The sequence below is a fragment of the Filicampus tigris genome, chromosome 12 (assembly GCF_054856515.1).
Source record: "Filicampus tigris isolate MCC_2025a chromosome 12, RoL_Ftig_1.0, whole genome shotgun sequence".
Taxonomy (NCBI): Eukaryota; Metazoa; Chordata; class Actinopteri; order Syngnathiformes; family Syngnathidae; genus Filicampus; species Filicampus tigris.
This window is the reverse complement of record NC_141228.1, coordinates 12,794,764-12,804,904: the sequence shown is the minus strand read 5'-3', so window position 1 is coordinate 12,804,904 and position 10,141 is coordinate 12,794,764. Positions and strand designations below refer to the sequence as shown.

The 10,141-nt window shown below is 39.6% G+C and overlaps 1 protein-coding gene across 1 annotated transcript in view; it reads left to right on the top strand.

The window, feature by feature from the left end:
- The first annotated feature begins 761 nt into the window (after positions 1–761).
- Positions 762–10,141, top strand: part of qsox1 (quiescin Q6 sulfhydryl oxidase 1) — a 28,469-nt gene continuing 19,089 nt past the window's right edge. The window contains exons 1-6 of the mRNA XM_086047160.1: positions 762–1,199; positions 1,716–1,816; positions 2,936–2,984; positions 3,985–4,090; positions 5,208–5,298; positions 5,396–5,541. Coding sequence (XP_085903286.1) covers positions 914–1,199; positions 1,716–1,816; positions 2,936–2,984; positions 3,985–4,090; positions 5,208–5,298; positions 5,396–5,541 — 779 coding nt within the window. The 5' untranslated portion in view covers positions 762–913. The remainder of the gene's footprint in view (positions 1,200–1,715; positions 1,817–2,935; positions 2,985–3,984; positions 4,091–5,207; positions 5,299–5,395; positions 5,542–10,141) is intronic.

Below are 10,141 nucleotides of genomic sequence, written 5' to 3'. Positions count from 1 at the left end.
AGAGACGTTTGTTTTTGAAAATGTATTTTTTAAATCAAACTTCAATGTGAAATATATTCGAATTAAATAATTATTTAAGCAAAGTTAATGTTCTTTCTTTAAGCAGTGGTAACGTTCAAACTGTGCATATACAGTCGTACTGCTGCAGTCGCCTGTGATAAATTTCTGCCTTGGTTTTTTGATAAAGACTTGGGCGTACTGTTGGTGGTACTTGAAGTATTTTGTGAAGAGGTACAAAGTTCGAGAACCAGCTGTTACATTTAAATACCATACAGTTCCTTTGTTCTTATTTTGAAACCCGGATGTGGCTGCCGGTACATTTCCGCAAACTGTGATTCATGAAGACTCTAGTGATGAGCTCGTATTGACGTAAAATTCTATGGTGTCGCTTCACAGATTTACCATAATTTAGGTGCAGCCAGATTTGAAACCAAACGAAATTACCTCGAAAATAAGTAGCTGTTGATGGTTCGTCACGATACATGATAATTGCACTCAGTGGGTAATTTCCATCCATTTACCGTAAAGGCCAATGTAGAGACGCAGCCGGGATAATCGGATACTGAGTGTACCCGGATGTGGCTGCCTGTGCATTTCCGCAAATCGTGATTAATGAAAGGTAGTGATTAGCTCAGATTAATATAAAATTATGTGATGTCGCTTCACAGATATACCACAATTTTTCCGAAGCCAGATTTGAAAACCATACGAATTTACGTGGAAAAGTAGTAGGTATTTATGGTTCGTGACGCATGCTCTCACAGGTCATTTCCGTCCATTTACCGTAAGGGCCAGGGTAGAGGCACCGGTGGAATAACCAGATGCTGTGCGGGCAGTCGGCAACTTTCTGCTGTGCTGAAAAGTTTCTCTCAGTGGTGGTCAACTTTACGTTCGAGTGACACAACCGGGGAAGATGGCGCGGTGCTACAACCGTGCCACGTCCCTTTTCAGCGGAGAAATCAGCAGATACCCACGACACGTCACTGTGCTCTGCCTGACATTTTGTCTGCTTCTGCTGTCCTCGACGGAGGCCGGACTGTATACGGAGTCGGATCAAATCGTCGCGCTCTCCCCGGACAATTTCAAGTCTGTTTTGGTCAACTCTAGCTCGGCAATAGTGGTGGAGTTCTATGCGTCGTGGTGTGGACACTGCATCTCCTTTTCGCCCTTCTATAAACGTCTGGCGAGAGACATTAAAGGTGCGTTAATTTAATTACCATGATGCTGGCACTGAACGGCAACAGTACTATCTATAAGTCGAACTGACTGATTATCTATCTATCTATCTATCTATCTATCTATCTATCTATCTATCTATCTATCTATCTATCTATCTATCTATCTATCTATCTATCTATCTATCGTAGCTGATCGTTGGTATGGAATCTTTTCATATTTCATCGTGTATGTGTTGTATTTATCTTTACTTATCTGATCGTCATGGTTTATGTTTTGTTATCTCATTGGGCCGTATGTTGTTTTGTTATCTTGTCACATCTTATCGTATGTTACGTTATTGAATGATTGAATCTTATCTCATCGTATGTTATGATTTCTTACATTATTGTGTCTCATATTGTACCGCCCTCGTATGTGGTTAAGGATGACCTCTGCAGTATCATCTAACATTTGGAGAAACAATTGACCGGTGTGGCCATTTTCGACCTGTGTATGCTAATAATATATATTGTGTGCTTTGCTGTTCTGTTTGTCAGAGTGGAAGCCTGCTGTTGACCTAGCAGCCATTGACTGTGCTGATGAGAATAACAGGAAGGTCTGCACAAGTTTCGGCATCAGAGGATTTCCAACTTTGAAGGTAACAAGTGTCCTCTTGCTCATTCATTGGGCAAGTTCAAGTAAAATCTTTTGCGCCCTCCGTCTCAGTGCTCTGCTCTTGTTGTTATGCTAAAAGTGAGTAGATGTGATTTAGGTAAGCGTTTATTATTATGTGTTTGATGTCATCGGTAGCAACCAAGCCCTTTTCTCACAATACAATGAAACATTTTAGCCCTAGATCACTAACGTCGGGTGATAATCACCCACACAATTTTTTTATGTGATATTCTGTATTGGGAAATTAAGGAAGACAATTTGCCTATATTTAGCCAAGGTACATAGTAGGAAAAAAATTCACAGCACACCGCCAAACAAAAATGTCACCAAAAGTATACAGTATTATACTGAAAAAATAATGATCTTGGCTACATTCTGTCGTCAAGTTGTAGAGCATTCAATTTTTCTGCCTCTCGCGACATGTTGCTGGCATAGATAGATAAACAAGGATACATTATTTGTTGTAAATTACTTTTGGACCAATTAAATCAAATTGGATGATCCTTTATCGCACACTGTGGTTACAGTGGTTGGAAATGACTGCTTCAGTGGTCAATACTTGACCAGCCAGGACTTGTCTCATCTGTTATGTTGTTTTACAACGTGAATTGACGCTAACAGAGTAAATGTATCATGCTTGTTTAGACACCTTGAAAATGATCAGATGACATTCATTTAAATTTTTAACCTAATTCTTTTTTTTTTTTTTTTTTTTTACATTGTGTTTGTCTGTGTTGGAGACATACATTTTGGTGATTTTGACCTTTTAGATCCAACAGTTGATTTAGTTTTGCTAGCACGTCAGATAAAAATCAGCTTTAAAACATTGGAAAACCAAAAACCTTGACGTTATAGTGAAATTGAATGGGACAAAGGGCTCCTTCTTTATCAATTCACAATGAAGCTTAAACATCTGCAAGTCATTTTGGCCAGTGGGGATTGAGGGGTCAAGGTGGGCAGAGGGGGATGGCCGTGTGCCAGCCAAACTTTACACAGCTTCGCTTTGCTTCTCTCATGGCTATGTGAGGACTGTCTGATTTGATCTTTCTGCTTCCTCGGCTTTCAGTGTAACCCAAAACTCTCTTGTTTTGTTTTACCTCAGTTCTTCCATGCCTACAGCCAGGAGGATTCTGCTGGAAAGGCTTTTACAGGTATTATAGTGCACACAGAGCCCATTCAAGAATACATTCACTGGCCATGCCATTAGATACACCTGCAGAACACAGTAAAATGAAAGCCGATATCAGAGTTGTATCAAACGTTCTGCCTTTATACATTTTTGACTGATATTTATTATTACGTTTGTAGCTCAGGGCCCAGACTGCAGACTCCAGATTCACATTTCACATTTTGCCCCTAAACTTTGAGACCGTGCGAGTAAATTTCACAATTTCTTTTTTCAATTTTTTATATCCAATCTTTTTTGGGTGCTGCTAAACTTCTTCTCCACTTTCCAGTCTAAGTATTAGTGTTATTGCACAAATGAGCCGACGCTTTTTACACTGACGACATGGTAGCCAACAGGGAGGAGTTGGTTTACTCATGAGACACCATTTCATCAGTCATTTGGGATTGTTTCTCCCCAATAAAACTAGTGTGCCAGAGGAGACAAATCCCGATAATGAGTCCGACTCGTTTTGTCAAAAATCAATTGTGGAGAAAAAGACAAGAAATTCTGTTTACGGGATGAGTGGCAGTGTATTATCAGTATAGTCAGAATAAGAAGACGTGAATATTTACTTTGCAAGAAAATTTACAGTGTGGGCTACTGTGCTCTTACTAAAAATAAAAAAGTCTTCCAGACAAGAGCCCTTTCGTTTACAGTGGCCCATAACTGCACTGCATCATAATAATGTGGCTAAATGTTCAGTAGGTGATCCACCTCCTGAAGGCCGTTTTGAGGTGCATAGTTACCATAGGCTTATCAGATGTGGATGAAATATTAGGGTTTGAAAACATTTGAAAGAAATATACATAAATTCCTGGGACTGAATGGGTGGACTGTGAAAAGACAAGTGAATTCGTCAATAGCAGTGAATGAGTTAATGTTGGATTATCTGCAGCTCATTTTGCAACTGGGTGACTGTTGACACTGTTTCAAAACAAATAGTTGTGTTTAATGTGCAATGTTTGATGTTCACTGACCTCCAGGAATATTGCTCCATGACGTCCAAGCCCTCCGCCACCACATTGTAGAGCTAATGGAAAAACACAGAGACCCGTGGCCTCCTGCCTGCCCCCCACTTGAACCCACCAGGTAGACAAAAAGCACACCACAGGGAGACCGCTTTAAGCTCCTTGGGCAGCTGTTGCTCAGTTGGTAGATCGAATGCCCATTCAAGTCCTACCTCTTATTGGCACCTAAGTGTCTCTGGGCAAGGCACTGAACCCTAATTTGCTCCCAGTGGGCCTGGCAGCAGCCGACCTTTCGTGTAGGAATGTGTACATGCATGGGTGAATGGGAGCCGTCTGCTGTGGAAAAATAAATGGCCCCCTTGGTCCTTCACATAAATGACCAAACAAAAGTAATTGTGACTTGTTTGAATGGTAATGGAACATTTTATGTTAAAATACAAAAAACACCAAAAATGCCTGTACATTTGAAAATTATAATAGTTTTGCTTTGTTTGCTTTTGTATATTGATAAAAAAAACAGTCAGTGTTGTCATTTAAATTTAGATGGGACATAAACAGTTTAAGGCTACTTTATTCCTTGTTTAGTTTTGTCAAATAAAGAAATGATTCCTTAAGCTATTCCACGACTGGAACAGTAGAAGCTGTCGTCATGCTTGTTGAGAGATCAGCCTTCAAACAGACGTTTGAGGTAATGAAAACAGGAAGTGGGATTCAGCAACAGTTTTTCTTCCACTTATTCATGTAATTAAACAGATCTATTTCACCCTCAAATATTCACAAGCATTTATTGAATAAAGCGTTTAAGGAAAGATGTAGAACATTTCCTTACAAGTAAAATGCAACCTACGTTAGGGCTTTGCAATTATGAAAAAAAATATTGATCACAATTATTTTGGTAGTAATTGAAATCACGACCAAACGATCATTTATTTTTTTGGTGCAAACAAGAAAATGTTTGAAGATAAAAAATATAAAGACAAATACATTTCTTTGAAACACTATAATGATGTAAGTTCCTTTTGGACCAAACCAAATTCATAAAATTAGGTATTATAACATTTTTTAAAAGGTATAAATTCAAGTATGATTTCCTTGTGTAAACAAACAAAGTGCGCTGGATATAAATGTGTATTAATAATAGTTTTTTGCGATTATGCCGATTTTGTAATTGTAGAGTACAATAATTGTAATTGAATTTCGATTAATTGCACATCCCTAACTTACGTTTTTATCCTTAGCCAAGCTGAAATCGACATCTTCTTGGAAAACAACAACGTTCGACACCTCGCTCTCATCTTTGAGGATGTAAGATCCTACATCGGTAGAGAGGTAATGGCACCCGTCTCCAACAATGCTGTATCGATAAAAAAAATGCTTGGCATCACCCACATACTCTAAGCACATTGGTCTTCCCCGTGTGCATTAGGTGACCTTGGACTTGTTACAGTTTGAGAACATTGCAGTGCGGAGGGTCCTGAGCACTGAGGAAGACCTTGTAACCAAATTGGGGGTAACGGAGTTCCCTTCCTGCTACCTTTATTATCCTGGAGGCAACTTTACCAGACTTAAAGTGTGAGTTATTCAACTTATGAGGTTTCACGCCGTGTAAGAGACACAGTCAAGGCTTGAAATAAGAGGTTTCGCATTGCAGTTTGCGTGTCAAAATTCGCATTTGCGCCTCATAATACAGACTGAACAGCAAAACTTAGAATCACATATTTTTAAATTTTTCCAATAAATGAACCGTAGAGACTCCTAATCAGCGATCATCGCCTCCATGGCGGAATAACCTACACTTCTTACAAGTATCGTTCTCACAAAGGGATGACGAGTTGTAATTAACAGAACACTGAGCAGCCATGCTAATTGCGAAGCTAACCCAAGAATGACATGCAGCCTAATTGTGAATCATGTGTGAGAGAGTACACATTTCACAGAAGTTTGGCTGGAACTGCGTTAATGCGGAGCTTTTCCAACTTAACAGCAAAATAGCAGGCTATTTAATAAGTGTCTCGAAAGACAATTATACACAATAATGCTACACACACAGCTAAACATGACCAGGAACTGGAAATTAATGATGTTATGTTATGGCATACATCAGCTGGGAGGAGTTGTCCAGAAGAATAAAAGTATATTACCCGGTAATATAGTATATTGAATATTTATGATGTCACTAATGTTTTTGTTTTTTCACAATACAGTCCTGAGTTTGATTTGCACTTTTAAGATCTGCACAATAAATGTTCTCAAAATTGCATTACAGTAGATCTAATCTGTTTTGGTTTTTTTTAATAAATTTATCTTTGCTAAAGGACCATAAAAACACTGCGTAAATACCAAGTTTGAGCCGAAATGTATATTCGTGTTTAAAATTGCCCCACTGAAAATGTTTCAAGATAAGAAATGTTTCAAGATAAGAAAATACAGTGCTCTGCTATTCACAATATGAATTTAAGAAGCACATTTTTATGTACTGTATAAAAAGAGAAAACAATTGTTCATTTGTTATATTGACATATTGTTAATGTTTAATAGAAACATTTTCTTCAGGTCCGTGGGATTAATCTGCAAAAAATTGTTCCACAAAATTAGAAAGTTGCTCCTCACAGTCATTGATTCACAAAACTACTCCTTAAAGATTTATTACATATAAAGTACTTCAGTACCCATAATTTCACACACACTTCAACTGTGAATAGTTGGGTCTTAATTTCCTGTGTGATGGTATTAAGTCAGACTTTAATATTACCTAGTAGCTTTTATGACTAGTATAGTTTACTTGTAGTGAAATTCATCACAAACCAGTTTGATTACATTGCATGGCAATAGTTGAAACAACTCAGGTTAAAAAGCAGTCTTTAAAATATGAAGATTCGCATGTACAACAGGCCTGAAAACTGTCATTAAAGTCACAGACACTATTGGTAAGGTCACAGAATTAAATTCCTTTTAATCTGCCGTTAATCTTTCAAGCCTTATCTTCCACGCAACATTTTTGAGGTGCAACTGGGATTTTCTGTAGCTGGACGGCATATGTGCGTTTGACAAAAATAAAAGTTACAGTAGTTAGCTATGCCAACTACTTGTTTGGTCATGAAAATTATATTACTGATCCTCAAAAATCAATTAATAACCACCAAGAAGCATCACAGACATCGTCTTCTCGTTTCCAATGAGAGATCGGACGTGTCAAGCCGGAACATCCAAATGACGTGTGGCTTTTGATATGAAAATCCAAAATTTTCCTCTCTCATCACAACCTAATTGCACCTACGCTGATGTAATTTTGCAAACTTATTGGAGGAAGAGCACCTCTGCTTGCAAACTCATTTTTTATTCAAATGTGAAGGGCACATAACCTGTTTAGGTCGTTCCCAAACATGATTCATGAAGTGATGTCTCATTCAGCGGTAATCGATTGGACAGCGGCCGCTAAAAAAAAAATTGTTATGAAGGATCGTCATGTAGTGACGGCTGTTTCGGCACATAAATCGACGCAACACGAATGCATTGTATGGCCAGGTTCCAGCAGCACCTTACTGTTTGCAAATTCACATTCATTACAAGCGCTGGTGAATAAATTGACAAGCGGCAAACAAAAGTGACTAGCAATTGATTTAAATGGTTGCTGATCGCCAAAATACGTAATGTTTTGTGTAACCTTTATCTGCAAAAACTTGGAGCGAAAAGATGTTTACATGCTGGTAAATATATATTGCAGCACCTAATTGACAACTGAGACGGACACTTGTCAGTACACGATTAATTAAGACTCGAACAAAATTTTAGATTTTTAAAAGTAGCACTGTATTTTTCAGTTTTTTGAAGTATTGGGACATCTGGCCGTTTCAGCCACAGGAAGTGTAATAGAAGAATATATTACTAGCTCGAAGTAAGTAAGAGATAGACACACAATTGTACCAGTGATTAGCTGCGTCTCATTTTCCTGACTTCCGCCAAATGATATTCCTACCACAGGGTTGCGCAACTGGGAGCCCGCAGGCCACAGTCTGAGTGTCAAAAAACCCTAATGTGAACAAATACTGTGAAAAAAATCCATGAATATGTGAAACCGCAGATTCCGAGCTGTGAATGTGCAGCGGTCGGCTGTCGTTTTAAGTTCTAATATCAACAATCACCACTATTTTGAATGTTTTGGAATGATATGAAGAGTACCTTAATTCATATTACAATTTTGAATGAGTCCATTTTTGTAAGAAAAAAAATGGACAAAAGGAGTTCTTGCACTTAATGTTGGCTTCGTTTTCAGTAGTTTGTTTTGCCGCCCTTAAATGGCAATTGTCATGGTGAGAAAACCATTTGCACTGGAAAATAAAATTGCAGCATGTGGTTATTTTGTTGTTGGGTTTAGGATAGTGGATCTTTTCTACATTCATTGAAAAATGTATTCCAGTATATTAAGAGCACATATTTTGAACATATGCCCCAATTTTGTCCATATTTAAAATAGTATTTTTGTCATACATCTGGTTAGGAAGTGCATTGTCCTATGCGGTGCACAAGTAGCAATGTTGAAAAATTGGGGGCCCCCCTCCAGCATTTTAGTTGCTCATCCCTCTGCTACCAGATCAGTAGAGGCAGGAATAATCTTCCATCTGTACTTCGCTGTTCATGCATTAAAGGTGTCGAAAAACATTTTCTTCAGGTTTTATTTTGTAATAACGAGCAAAAAAAGATGGCGAGGGGAAATGGATTGGAGTACATTTTATACACATTAAGGAAATGAAGTGGAGTGAAAGTTGCCCAAACTATACAGTAAATACTGAAAAGTACAGATATGTGAAACATCTACTTGAGTGCAGTAACAAAGTTTAAGTGATGTGTTTCTACACTTACAGTGTCGCAACTTGAAAAAAAATCTGCATGTAAAACCTCACAAACCCGTTCCTGTATATTCAGGTTACTTCCGACAACACCCCACAAGTGTATTCCCGTTGCATTTTGAATTGTTTAGCACACAACAAGTTTGCATCCTCATTATCTGAACCTTATTCATGAGACTACTTTTAAACATCTGGCCTCTTAATGGGATCAGAGCATCAAAATTGCTCCCATTATTCACCATCATAAAGCGGCGCCGATCGTTCCTCACCTCGCAAATCCATCTGCCGCTCGTGCCTCTTTGTCTGGCGCTTTCAATAACTTGGCATGCAAAAGAGGACTCTTTTTAGTTGACAAATGCAAAGAGGAAATGATTTATTGCCGATGTATTTATTCACCCTCCTCTACGCTTCCCCCCCACCCCTCGTCTCCACTGTTTCGACCCCCCTCATCTCCATCACTGTACAAGGGGTGGGGAGGTTTTTAATTTCTTGCATGAAAACAATGCCATTGCTTTTCTGGCTTCACCTGCGCAGCGGCAGATGGCATCCCATCATCGCTTGAATGTCTGATTGATCCTGGGAGAGACACAGTTGTGTGTGTCCGCGTCTGTGTGAGAATGCGCACATCCGTCATGCATGTAATGTGCACCGCTCCCAGGTGGATGTGTCCCCCGTCCGGGCCTACGCCGACACCAGCCCAGGGGGCTGACTGGATAAATGGCTCTTTTCCCTCCACAAGTGCAACACTCCCACCAGGCCCACAGGTGTAATTGAGTCCCGGGCTGGTGTGAGTGAGCACGGGCCTCCTTTTAGAATCCATCCACCTTATTACCATCCCCTTCTAGTTTTACGATGCTCTGTCTTCTCTCCGTCCCGCACAAGGGGAAGAAAGTCAATGAGGGTGCAGGAAGGGAGACGCGAACGAACGAACGAACGAGCGAGCGGTAATGGCCGAGGCTGCAGCGTTTTAGCGCATGGCTTCATAATCGATGATCTCTCCCGTCCGCGCGCTAGCCTGGCACCATCTGCCCCATCGTCGCAAATGTTTTCCAGTAAGTGTATAAAATATATGGCCACAAAAAGCGCAGGAGGCTATAAAGCATTTTTATAACACTAGACTTGAAAACAAAAAGAGTCCAATGCATTTTGTTTAACAATCCCTGCTCGGCGAATAAGCAAGCACGTTGCCAAATGTGTTGCTTGTAAATGTCTCGGTCCTCTTGGGGTTCACTCTCTTTCCAACCAATCGTTGGCAGGGGTCGGCGCGCTAGAGTGGCACGATGAGGTCCTTGCTTCCGGTCTTCCTCAATTGACGCAAAGTTGTC